General features: G+C 33.0%; 1 protein-coding gene across 1 annotated transcript; it reads right to left on the bottom strand.

Annotated features, from left to right (window-relative positions):
* Positions 1 to 447: 447 nt before the first annotated feature.
* Positions 448 to 10,455, bottom strand: LOC134697244 (alpha-N-acetylgalactosaminidase-like). The gene is made up of 9 exons (XM_063559392.1): positions 10,331 to 10,455; positions 8,421 to 8,574; positions 7,067 to 7,241; positions 6,244 to 6,418; positions 5,704 to 5,798; positions 4,505 to 4,666; positions 2,987 to 3,184; positions 1,998 to 2,093; positions 448 to 730 (listed from the first exon to the last, which is right to left on the bottom strand). Exons 1-9 carry the CDS (start codon positions 10,362 to 10,364, stop codon positions 569 to 571), a joined length of 1,251 nt encoding a protein of 416 aa, XP_063415462.1. The 5' UTR covers positions 10,365 to 10,455; the 3' UTR covers positions 448 to 568.
* Between the last annotated feature and the right edge of the window lie 3,518 nt (positions 10,456 to 13,973).

Here is a 13,973-nt window from a genome sequence, read left to right as displayed (position 1 = left end):
AAAAGTGTTAAAACTTAATTCTCCGCTGCAGCTGGAGCATAAAAGAGTAAACAAAACTAAAATCAGATTTAACGCAGAATCAAAAATGTTGTAATCATTTGAATTTCTATTTTAATCTACTTATCTATGTATATATGACCTTTTTTATAAAGCCAAATTTTTTTCTCTCAACTAGACGTTAATCCTGGAAGCTCCTAGTATTTGTTAGCATATATTTCATTCAATGATATAAAGATAAAACAATTATAGTGTTTTACAAACAATTTAATACAAAATCGAAATTCAAAATATAATTATGCAAAAAGGGGAAAAACAAAACTTCGGATGTATATCAACAATTGACCTCGCTTACATATTAGGAAGTTGCACTTAAAAATGCAATTAACTCAACAACACGAATCATATACACAGAATCAACCGCACAACATGACAACATACAAGTCATCTGATCATTTCTCCATTCACACATATAAAATTTCATTCAACTTTCAAAGAGAAGTGCATATTATATTCATAATATTTTTCCTCATTCATGCAAATGGCCTTCATACATTTCTCATCTTGGCTCTCAGAGTAGAGTGGCTGATCCAAAGAAAACACCAGATGGCACCACTGTGACGTTCAGATATTGCTGAGGTTTGAATGATCCTACAACAGATCCTGTAAAAACCTCTGTGATGATATATCCACCAGGGCTCGTTAGTCCGAGGTCTGAACACAACATCTTAACCTGAAACGAAAGGCACTGCAACATAAGTTTTCATAGTTCTGCATACATGATAGAAGAAACTAGCGTGTAAATTTAGTAATGTTAAAGAGTTCTCACACAAACATATGACCATTTAATTCTCTTTTTTTTGTGTTGATAAATTTATTCGGTTATCTCTGCATTTTGATTAATAATAATGTGTTAAAAACAAGCTTCTCATCAAGTATTAATAATGTAAAGAAATCGTCAAATAAACCCCTTCAATAGCAACTTCTATTTCGTAAAGTAAGTGCTATATTTTCATCTCTTTGCCCCTAAACAAATTGGTTGCTTATATATTCATCTCGCAGACACTACTTTCAAGTTGTTGCCACAAAGAAATTGATGAAAGTCTACAACTTTGAATGAAAATCGGTACATTTTGTTTTCAATTCAAGATCTCCTTTAACCTTAATTGTTGACCATCTTGAATACAATATTAATTTGTTTGTATGGGGGAGAATTTTTAACAGTTGATTTGCATTTTGAACAATTGGTAACTATATATTGAAGTTTCTTATTTGAAATGTTTAAAACTCCAATTATCTTCGTTAATTTGGCTTTTTAAACTTTTTTGGATTCGAGCGTCACTGATGAGTCTTTTGTGGACAAAACGCGCGTCTGGTGTATATACAAAACTTAGACCTGGTATCTATGAGGAGTTTATTTACAACCACTGGGTCGATGCCACTGCTGGTGGAGATTTATTAGCCCGAGGGTATCACCAGACTAGGAGTCAGCACTTTTGTGCTGACATGAATTAATTGAAATGTTTATATTTGTAAATTAACTGTTTACAAAACTTAAATTTTTTGAAATACTAAGGCTCTTCCTCAGGCAGAGATTAACTTAGCTGGATTTGGCAAAAATTTTTGGAAATTTGTTCCTCAATTTTCTTCAATTTCGTACTTTATTTGGCCTGACGTCACTGATGAGTCTTTTGTAGACGAAACGCCTGTCTGGCGTATATGCAAAATTTAGTCTTGGTATCTACGAGGAGTTTATTGCTAACATGATTATTTCTTTCGTCTTACTAATGATATCCATGTTTTCGTACATTACACACATATAAACGCTATGTAAAGTTATGTTTAAAATCTACCAAAAACTCTGGTTGACTTAAGGTGCTTCCAAAGAGCATTATAGTGCAAGATTCAAAACCGATGCATCACATCTTAGATTTGATTGCTTGTACTGATCTTCTACTGATCCCTTTTAAACAAGACTTTTATTCTTAAGGTTTACTTACTTTAGTGCCAGCGCCTCCTTCTCCAGTATTTAGAATGCTAATAGCCACAGATCCTTTTGGCATAATTGGCCGTGTCCATACCTGCATATCCTTTGTCTATAAATATATATCAAGTCAAAACAAATAGCGTATGATTAATATATGTCTAAAATAAGATGAAGGGTAAAATATTTGTTTGACAGCAATAAAACGATTCAGTACATCTTTTTAATCAGGATATGATTTTAGATTTTTAAATCATGGACGTACATGTAGGTATACTTTATGTAATGTATCTGTCTAAGGATACATTAAATATTTGGAGTCTTTGACACTTTTAACTACATGCCATTATAAACTTTCTTAAAGTTGCTATATGAAAATTGTGGATATCGATTTAATAACCGATTTTCAATCATCATCCTCAACTATATATGAAAAAAAAAGTATAAAAAGAGAAAAATGTCCTAAACATTTAGGAATACAAAAGTTAAACCCAGTAAAGACCTCCTTGTCGACATCATGTACACCAAGACACAGAATACTACATTGATACTGACAGAAGTGGTGATGTTCTACAGGATAGTTAAAATTGAGACCATCAAAGGACAAATAATAACACAAACAATTCCAAATATGTCACATAATATAATTATATACATTTGTGTTTCTTCTTGTTTACAAAACTTATATAGTTTCTTAATAATGCAGAGTTTCTACACCATGCAGGAAGAGCTTAACTTATCTGCATCTGGAAAAACCTTTTAAAATGTTTAGTCCCCAATACTTTTCAATTTCGTACATTAAATTATCTGACCTGCTTTTCAACCGAGCACATTATTTGGCCTGCATTTTAACTTTGTACATTATTTGCCCCGGTCTTTAACTTTGTGCATTATTTTTGGCATTTTTAACTTGTTAATTCGAGCGTCACCAAGGAGTTATTTGTAGACCAAACGCATGTCTAGCGTACAAACTATTAAGCCAAGTAACTATTGTGTTATACTTACTTTTAATATTCTTTTGCCTTGAATTCCCATTGGATCCTGGTTTATCTTGAGGACATTTTTATTAAGTAGTAATGCTTTAGATTGAGGATCAATTTGTCTCAGGTCGTTTGACATCATCAGTGGAGCAGCCATGACTGCCCACAGCGCCATCTGTGATTTCTGTTGTTCATAGCTTAGTCCGAAGTCACCAACAATGATCTGAATAAGAAAGTTGTCTATTGATTGAAACCAATCAACAAATATGAGAACGTTTACGTTTTACCAACTCTTCAAACATCTTAATCATAATCTTTCAGTCAGTTAAATTGAAGTCTGGAGCTGGCATGTCAGTTAACTGCTAGTAGTCTGTTGTTATTTATGTATTATTGTCATTTTGTTTATTTTTTTTTGTTACATCTTCTGACATCAGACTCGGACTTCTCTTGAACTGAATTTTAATGTGCGTATTGTTATGCGTTTATTTTTCTACATTGGTTAGAGGTATAGGGGGAGGGTTGAGATCTCACAAACATGTTTAACCCCGCCGCATTTTTGCGCCTGTCCCAAGTCAGGAGCCTCTGGCCTTTGTTAGTCTTGTATTATTTTTATATTAGTTTCTTGTGTACAATTTGGAAATTAGTATGGCGTTCATTATCACTGAACTAGTATATATTTGTTTAGGGGCCAGCTGAACGACGCCTCCGGGTGTGGGAATTTCTCGCTACATTGAAGACCTGTTGGTGACCTTCTGCTGTTGTTTTTTATTTGGTCGGGTTGTTGTCTCTTTGACACATTCCCCATTTCCATTCTCAATTTTATGTTTGTTTTGTATCCTTTACATACGATATCCCACGGCCGAGTACACTCTCAACACAGCCAAACAACTGTAAACAATCAGAGACCTTTGTCAGGAAAAGGGCATCTATGTCTTAGTAAGTTTGGTAGGAAAGTACCATGCGTCGTTTCGAGCAGACATTCATGCTGATTATATAACTTTTGATGTCGCTGTAATACATTATTTTCGTGATAATATCTACTACTACAATAATTTTAAAATGTTCTAGTTGGCTTTATTATTACTAGAAGATACCAGCGAAATGGCGATGTAATTATGTAATTTTTTGATACAAAGAGTATTTACATTTAGAGGGCCAGCAGTACGTCGACTGAGTTTGAACGAAAGCGTAAAAGACACGGGCCGATGACGGTCTCCGAATTTGATATTTCTCAAAAATGGCGTCTTTTCTATGGAAAAAAAATGTTCCAGAGATAAATCTAGGAAGTACAAAACACTACATGTATACATTATATCACAAATATTTCCGCCTTTGTATGGTTTCACAGGAGTTGTGGCTCAGAGAAACTAGTCTCTTCCGTTAGTAGTATAGATATCAATTTTAAAAAGCTACACTATACAAAAACGGTGAGTTTAACCCCGGTTTTATAGCTATCTAAACCTCTTACTTGTAGACAGTTGATTATAGTTCCGTTATACTGATAAAATTTAATAAGCAAAAATTGAAATCATAATTAACTTACCATATCCGGGTCATTGAAATGCCCTGGCCCAGCAAATGAACTAAAGCTTCCATTATCGTTACCATAGAAATCTATTATTCCTTTCACGCTATCCCAGGAATCATCGATGTCGGCATAGTTTCTCCAAATGTTACAACTGTTAGCAATTGATTTGTAATTTGGCTAAAATAAGTTATCAAATTATCAGATTAAAAAAAGTAATAGATAAACAAATATTGTGATGGTGTTGAATATACTTGAAATACTGATTAACTTTATATTTTAACATTTAATGTTATCTATATTCTTAACGATTCCATGAGGGTTAGTTAACAGGAATGAATAAGCAGACCTTACATGTTAATGTAAAAATTGCATTTAAGAGAGGCTATAAATATCAAAGGGGCATTCATTCAAACCCATCAATAACTAACATTACGTAGTATACATGTAAGATAAGATGCGTCTTCAAATTTGTTTTCGAATGTTCTTAGGACAATGCATATTGTATGTGAAAACAAGAACTATCTTTAAAAAAGTTATCCGACGTATTTAAATTTGAATACTAAAGTATATGTTTAAAACTATCATTTCGATAACCTTCAGAACCATAATGATAAAAGGTGTTCTTTAATTAAATACCGTGGAAATCTCACATGCGTAGGTGCGTTCTAAAAGTCATGTACATTCGTACAACAAAGTTTACATTAAAAATTATATAATTGTCCCGAATAAACAGCTGTCATAGATGCAAAGTGCTATTGGAGAAACAATTATTTCAATAAAAATATAGATCTTTGTAAATCTAGTTAAAATATTTATAGTTTTTTACTTTCTTTCCATCACGATATAATTAACGAGACGTTTTTTTTTCAAACACAACCAAATCACCAACCATGACAGCATTTTGTCCAATCACAGAACGGATTTTCGAGCATGCGTATTCTGTTGCCATAGTTAAGCGTCCTTAAGTTCAAAGGGCACAAACCGAAACTATACCGACTACGTCGGAAAAAGGGGAACACTGGAATAAAACTATAGGGATCCTATGCTATTGTGCTTGGCGTGCATTCAGTGATAAAACGTACGAGTTGGGGCTGTACACATAGCTTTATATTGCATTGTATCATTTGTGTTTATCAATATTCTCAACTACCTTTTCATTAATTATCACAAACCCTCCAAAGATATTTTAATTCAATTATTTCGTTAACACTTACAATTGTGCCACTAAAAACTACGTAGGCTGGCCAGCTGCAAGAATATAACATTGGTCGTCCAGTCTTATTCAGATAAAACTCCATGATAGGATAACCTGAAACAAAGGGTTACGATACATGCATTTAACTTTGGTGATTGTTTACTGAAAATCAGTGGCAAATATTATAAGTTCTTCCACAATAAAACAGAATTTATATAGCTTCTTCAAATTTGTAGTTTCGCCAAGAAGCGCCGTAAATTCGGATTGCCAATGGGACAATAGAGAACTTATATCGTTGGTATGGGACAGGATGTTGCCCTGTACTGTACATGCGATCTAAATTGAAAGATGATTTATAAAATTAAAAAAATGTGTCTTGCATTTTTTTCTTTTAGTTGTAATATATAATTTATTTCTACATACAATGCATTTTTTGTTAAGTTGCTCATCCAGGCTTTCTTTTACTTAAAATTCTTGATCTGCCTTTTTAAAAGATTATCCTACCCCTACCCCCTCCCCACCCTCTCCCAATGGTAGCTCCCTTAGCTTACATACGAACCATCTTTCATGTCCTCAATGCCACTATAACAGCCATCTAACTTTAGACTATCTATGCCCCAGTCTGCAAATGTCTGAGCGTCCAGCTCCATATAGAATTTACTTCCTGGGTACCCTCCACATGTATGGGTTCCAAAGTCCTCGTAAATACCAAGCTTTAGTCCTTTACTGTGAACCTGGATATATACACACCCACCATTTTTAGAACTTTGGTTTTCCGAATGAAAAATCAATGCGTGCTCTTCAAAACTTAATACCTTCTTAGTTTTTTTTCCTCTTCAATTTAACAGATTTTCAGAGTACACATGGATCATGGTTTTTTTTTTTGTGTCAGACAGTTAATCTACCCTCCAACCGTTTTAGTGAGGTTTGTGTGCTTTGTCTGTATGTTCCCTAAAAGTATTTTGTATACTGTTGTAAGTATTATCTTTCTATATTTTTTCTGTTTTTACCACGGTTTTTGGTTTATCATTGTCCTTTCAGTAATATTCTGTTTTTCATCCTTATATTTTTTGTCATTATCCCTTTGATATCTTCTGCCTCGTTTTCGACACATGTGTAAACGTTTAAACACAGCAATGCATGTATGCGTTAATACTTATGTCAAGTAACATAGCTGAATTATAGCTCAGTCATTCTGACAAGGTACAGTAAATCGGCCACAATGACGCGATTGTCCTAATCACAAGACCGAAGTTTTCCGGAATAAATATTGTAACCCTATAACTTCAAAGGGGGTTATGTTTTTTCGCGAATATTTTTATATTTTAGTTTTCAACGCCATGAAAAGTTCAAGACTTGAAGTTCTTACTGATATAACTTACATAATCTGCCAAAAATTTTATTCCACGAGGAAACCGTTTTGGGTCTGCCACCAGCTTACCATCGGAACCTCTCTCCATAGCCATCCAACAATCATCAATATTTACATATTCATAGCCAGCAACAAGGTAGCCATCTTGTTCCATGTGATCTGCCATTTGCATGTACAATTTTTCGCTAAAAAGGACATATTTGTTGTTCATTTTTTGTACATTTATTAGGCCATTAGTTTTCTCGTTTTAATAGTTTTATAATTTGCGATTTCGTGGCCTCGTGAGTAGAGTTGTCTCATTGGCAATCATACCAAATCTTCGTTTTATATACCATTGGTGTTTGATATGGTTGATCAATTGATCATTTTTTTTACATGTCTAGCGGCAAATATATCATGCATACTGAGGAAGTAAACATGGTTAGGGGAATAAGATAATACCTTGAAGTTTGTTATGCTGGTCCTTTATTTGGAGTCTGATTTTACATGCCAATTTACAAAATAACGGTCCGTTGGAGGACATACAACTATACTCGGATGTTCATTGTTAATATTCTGAATTTCAGTTGCACATGCATTGCGTCTGCCTATCGAAAAAGGCGAAGCAACACAGTCATATAATTTTGAATAGATCCAGTAAGGTATCGCGACCGCGGCAACTCGCGTTAAATTGATTAAGTTTGTTTGATTTAAGTTGAGTTGCAAATATTTTATGCATATTTTAGACAAGAACACCTTCAAGTGAATACTATACAAAGTGTATACTGTAACAATAAATAGGCCCTGTAATAGTGGAGGACTGGGAATTGTGATTACTACTTGAAAATTGAGGAACACTGGATACATATGTAGGACTCTGTACGATGGTACTCCAAAGTGCGATGTTCACGCTTAAGTGCGATGGTCTACGCTAAAGTGCGATTGTATATCACGCTGAAGTGCGATGGACCAAAAGAGTACAATGTAATGTTAAAGAGCTTAACACGTTAAAGTATATGGATGTTAAAAAAATATATTTATAGCTAGTATGCTAGGGTATAAAATGTATGTGATAGGCTTCGCTTGCCTTCGCACTTTAGCGTATGCAGGCATCGGACTTTTGCGCAGACCATCGCACTTTAGCGTGACCATCGTACTTAAGCGTAGTTCCCATCGCACTTTAGAGTCCTAAATATAAGTAAATAATTATTGCATTGCAACAGGCCTCCTATGAACCCCGAACACTATATAGAGAGCTTGGTATTATTTTTACAGGTTTCATGTTTCAGCTTGGGCTTTTAAAATACTAAAAAAAATATCAGAGACAACACATTTAAAGGAATAGATAAACACTTCAACACCATTGAAAATATCAATTAATATACCTTATACAATTATCTGGATCATTTAAGCAGTCAGTGTTACACCGGAAACGTTCCCAAGACAACCATCCCATCGGGGGAGTTCGTCCAAGTCCGTTATCTAAGGCATTGACGACAGCAAATACTACTACGCAAAAAATCAAAATGTTCATGTTGTCTGAAATAAAAACAAAAACAAGATTCCATTTACGTTTTATTTATCTATAATATTGTTTTTTATGATGGTTTAATTGTTCCCTTCTATGCAATTTGTTCTTTTATTGATAAAAAATTAAGGATCATCATTTAAATAACATACATGACAAAAAAATATACATCAATTTAGTCAAATATGGTTAATTTCGTAATCTGTTAATGTACACAAACTATAGCTATATAGACTACACGTATTCCTTGTTGCTTACTAGGCATTATATCAGGCTCAAGTTTCAATTAATGAAAAACTATACTATATACTGTAAGGATCATTAAGTTTGTTGCAATTTACCTGCCAATTATATTTAAAACAATTAACGAACGGCGATCGACGAAGGACGTGAAATGCGTGGTAGTACTGGCTGAAACTATCCTTTTAGGCAAGTTGGGCTAAAAGAAAGAATCGGGCAAAAACCAATGCTTCATTTACTTGAAAAAAGGTTGTATCCAATCATTGAAAGGTAAAGCTGTCATTGAAAGACAGCTAGCTTTAGCAGACCTTAGCAAAGTCAACCCGGAAAATATGCTAACAGAAGTGAACAGCATGCAGATACAAACGTATAAAACTACGTACATTGTATATATATAATACATGATCACATTTAGTAGAATGTTTCTAATCTTTACGAATAATGTTATATTAATAAACCAACAACACTGAATTATAATTGATAAGTTGATTATGACACAGCCGTAACTACCTTGCAGAGCTTTAAGGTTGAATGATGTTCACATAATGTTTCCCGAATATTTCCCGAAGTTAATATACTTTTTTGCTGTTGTTAGAAATGTAAAATAAAATGTTGAAATATATTTTTTAACAAAACGTTAATAATAATTTAAAGTTTATAAGACACAGCAAAGGAGGTCGGGGACGATACACACTACAAGTGTTTTCCTTTTACTTCTTTGTCTTGAAAATTGCAATCATTTCAATGATTTAGTTTTGCAGGCAATGGCTGCAATCGATATATTCTGCATTCCTTAATAGTGCAATTATATAAATATGCAGAGGAATATCGCTCATGTAGTTATAGAATTTTTCTCTAAATTAATCTTCTGTGCTTAACATGCAAAAAGTAAAATCACAAAAATACTGAACTCAGAGGAAAATCAATTAGGAAAGTCCATATAATCACATGGCAAAAATCAAATAACAAAACGCATCAAAAACGAATGGATAAGAACTGTCATATTCCTGACTTGGTACAGGCATTTTCAAATGTAGAAAATGGTGAATTAAACCTGGTTCTATAGCGCTAACCCTCTCACTTGAATAACAGTCTCGTCAAATTCCGTTATATTTACATGATGCGCTAAAAAACCAGTCACAATTAATAAAATAGTCAAAATATGGGTACATCAGTCATCAACGTATAACAATTTTAAAAGGGGACAATTTAACCGAACACAAAAACATCTTCTAAATGAGCGCCCTGGAACTGAAAAATAATAATCATTTTTTTTTTATTAAATTTCCGCTTGGACTAATTTATTTGTGTTGCATTTAGCACAACACCGTGCGGAAGGCGTCCATAACAAATCAAGTAAATAAACTGTGTACGGTCTTGTAAACAAAGCAGGTTTTAAGATGCACATAAAATAAACAAAGAAAACATGTATATCTAATTCTACATATACACAAAACTAGTATTTTCATGTTCATTTTTACAACTGAAAATAAAATATAAAAAATATCACAGTCCTTGTTCACCTACCTGTGTAAGATACTATATGTAAAAATGTTATCATGTGATTTAATAATTATATTGATCTATCTTATGACCGAATCATGTGTCAAAGTAACAGCAGGTTAAGATGTACACGAAGTAAATCGTTATCATAAGAAAATGATAATCAGATACATGTATACATGTGATTGTCTAATCTGACGACGACAATATATAGAATACACATCACATGATCTGAATAAATTTATCTACACTTGATTTATGTATATAAATATTAAGATACATGTAGATTGTTTCGCTTTTAGATGTTTTACTGGATATTTTTGCTTTAGTGGTTTTTCTATGGTTTTGTTACATATATTTACATTTATAAAAAAAATGAAATGTGTATGTTAATTTTCTTTTTGTACGTTACTGTTAACAAATCTTTTTAAAATGATGTATATCTGGGCGTTTTTCAATAAAAACGTTTTTTCTTGTCCCAGCCACTTTAAAAAAAATGTGTTTGATCTTTGCAAGTATTTTTTTGTGCAGTCAGTACATTGAATTAGATTTAACATTGTTATGCAAAGAAACAGTTTATTTTTAGAGGGATTGATAAGATATGGACTCCTGAATGGTCCAAAACAACCAAAATGGCATGTCCCTAGACCGCCTGTTTAACATTCACACGCTAAAATATCGTAAAAAATGAAGAAATAAATGTTTTTTTCACTTTACATAAGTTCTTTAAATATTCAAAAGTATGTTCAGATCCAAGATATTTTAATAACCAGCTTTCAATATAGGTTTTTTTAATTTCAGAAGGTGTGTCCCTAACAAAATCAACGGTCCACTACGAAACGAAGTCATTAAAATTTGCAAATAAACAGTTTTATAAAATCAATGTAATTTCTGTTTGCAAGAGATATAAACATTAGGGTCTTACAAAAGAAGTGATGCTTTTATAACGGCAATTAAATTGTTGGTAAGAAAAATTGAGCACATCAATTGGACCAGAGTGATACCGTATTTTTGATAATGTCCACTACGAAACGGGTCAAATCTCCTTCAGTATCTGGTTTTAAAATTATGAAAAAAATATCAGTGTACAGCTTGATAAATGCTTTGATGAAACAATCAGTCTTGTTACTATTGTAATATAGGGATTGTGGGAACAAAATAAAACATGCGAATACGTCCCTTACGAAACGGTCCCCTACGAAACAAGTATGGAAGAAAAACGTTTCGTAGTGGACACTACCATGTAGTCTTTTTTAAATCTTTTTTTCAATTATATTCGTGCAAAACAAATAACAAGGGTTAGTTTCATGTAATTTTTATTATGTTTTTATTAACATATGATAGGGTTGATGTCAACTACGAAACTTTTTGTCCACTACGAAACGGTTTTGTCCACTACGAAACGCATCAAAATGTCCACTACGTAATATAAGTTGAACCTTCATATGTGAAGTACTGACTAATCTTTATCGATAAAAATGGTTTTCCAATTCAGAAAAAAATGATTTTTTTCTAGTATTTAAAGTAAACAAACTGAAATGTCTAAAGGAAACATTTAAAATTGCAAAATTTATATGTGTGTTTAAAAAGTCCCCTACGAAACAGTACACAAATTATGAAAATAATATCATTTTAAAGGATATTTAAGATTGCACTTTTTGTTTACAAACAGGTCTATTATAGAGGTACAATGTATTCAAAATAACTCTTGAAATTGAATTTTAGACAAGTTGATTTTCAGTTTTTTAGGTCTGAAAAGAACGCTTTTATTGAAAACGCCCATATGACAATGAATTAAAAAAAAAGGGGGGGGGGCGGTCGGAGGGGTCTTGATCCTCATGATCCTGAAATTCCGGGCTTAAAAACATGAAATACCGAGGCAACGAATTTAAAATGTTATTACATTTTCGTCTTAGTGGTATCCATACACCGAACTTGGCAAATTCTCTCGATTAATGATTGTTGTCATTTAACGCCGCTTATTATGTCAATGTAAGTGAAGGATTTAATAATGTCCCCAATGAAAAAAGTGTTCACTGGACATTATTTCCTAGTAAATACGGTCTCGGGACAATATTTACTTATTTATATGTGTCCTGGACACATTTGTCTATGACAAACTGTCCTCAGGTATGAAAAAGTGTCCCTGAAAGTGGACATAATTAAATACTATACTTCAGTGATAAGATGTCTACATGGACATTTTTGTCCTCCTGGACTGTTTTTATATATATGATTAAATAACATTCATTGCTAATGGCTTCCACTTTCATCATGACATATGAATAAAACAGCATGTAGCTTGACACAGAGTACCACTAGTTTTCAACATTTTCTTTTGCCTTCTTGTCATAGCACATATATATAGTACAGTTCTTCAAGTTTAATTTTAAACTTTTCACATTTCCTTCTTACAGTCCTCCTTTCATTTAGATTTGTATTATCGGGATATTTCTTATAACTTAAATAGTTGTAAATTTCTCTGTATTTTATATTAATCAATTTCTAATTAATTTTCTTATTTTATTAAAATTCAAGCATAATAAAACATTATAATTACCATTGTTTTACTTCCCTTGGAAGACATAATTTGTTAATAATAGTAGGATTTAATAACGTCCACCATGGAATAATGTCCTCTATTTCCTAACATTCTGTAGTCAAGTGGACACTATTTCATAGATATTGCTATGACAATCTCTCCATTTAGGTGACAATAATCCATGGCAATGGACATTATTGAATACCTAAATTCTAGGAAATAGTGTCCATGTGGACACAATTTCCCAGGACACTATTTTGCCTTACATAAGCAGTTGCGGTTCCAACGGGGGAATACAGGATATGGAAGCCCCTTTTTTGAACGATCAATGCATTTGAATGGAGTCATATGGTTAGAACCCCTTTTTATAACACCTTTTTTCTCATGGTGACCCCTTTTAAATAACGACTGTACCAACCCTGGTAAGTGTTAAGTATTATAATATATGGTGGTGAGTACATTTCCTAGAAGAAAAACGACGTTTACAGTTGTGTTTACAAAGAAACAATAAAGGTGTATAGTGACATATGTTAGTGTATGGATGGGGTCAATGGCACTAGGTCTTTTCTTTTTTCACAAGTTTTATTATAGATTATGTAATCTAATTTCTTTATTATTTACTATTTCATTTGTATTTTGGCTCGTTATTCTTTTTTCTTTAGATTTTAACATCACATCATTCTCTATTCTTCGTTTTGTATCCCTATTTTTAGCTCACCTGGCCCAAAGGGGCAAGTGAGCTTTTCTCATCAATTGGAGTCCGGCGCCCGTCGTCGTCTTTCCTTGTTAATTTTTACAAACATCTTCTCCTCTGAAACTACTGGGCCAAATTTAAACCAAACTTAGCCACAATCATCATTTCTAGTTTAAAAAATGTGTGCGGTGACCCGCCCAACCAACCAAGATGGCCACCATGGCTTAAAATAAAACAAAGGGGTTAAATGTATATTTTGGCTTATAACTCTGAAACTAAGGTATTTAGTGCAATCTGACATGTAGTACAATTGTTAATCAAGTCAAGATTTATCTGCCATAAAATTTTCAGATAAATCGGATAACGGGTTGTTGGGTTGCTGCTCCTGAATTGGTATTTTTTAGGAATATTTGCCGTTTTTCGTTATCTTG

Source organism: Mytilus trossulus, chromosome 14 (genome assembly GCF_036588685.1).
Source record: "Mytilus trossulus isolate FHL-02 chromosome 14, PNRI_Mtr1.1.1.hap1, whole genome shotgun sequence".
Taxonomy (NCBI): domain Eukaryota; kingdom Metazoa; phylum Mollusca; class Bivalvia; order Mytilida; family Mytilidae; genus Mytilus; species Mytilus trossulus.
This window is presented reverse-complemented; position numbering and strand designations above follow the sequence as displayed.

Coding starts and splice junctions, on each gene's coding strand:
- LOC134697244 (XM_063559392.1), bottom strand. CDS start 10,364: ATGATAACATTTTTACATATAGTATCTTACACAG. Junction 8,575..10,330: donor ACATATAGTATCTTACACAG/GTAGGTGAACAA, acceptor TTTTTATTTCAG/ACAACATGAACATTTTGATT. Junction 3,185..4,504: donor ATTTCAATGACCCGGATATG/GTAAGTTAATTA, acceptor TTTCTTATTCAG/ATCATTGTTGGTGACTTCGG.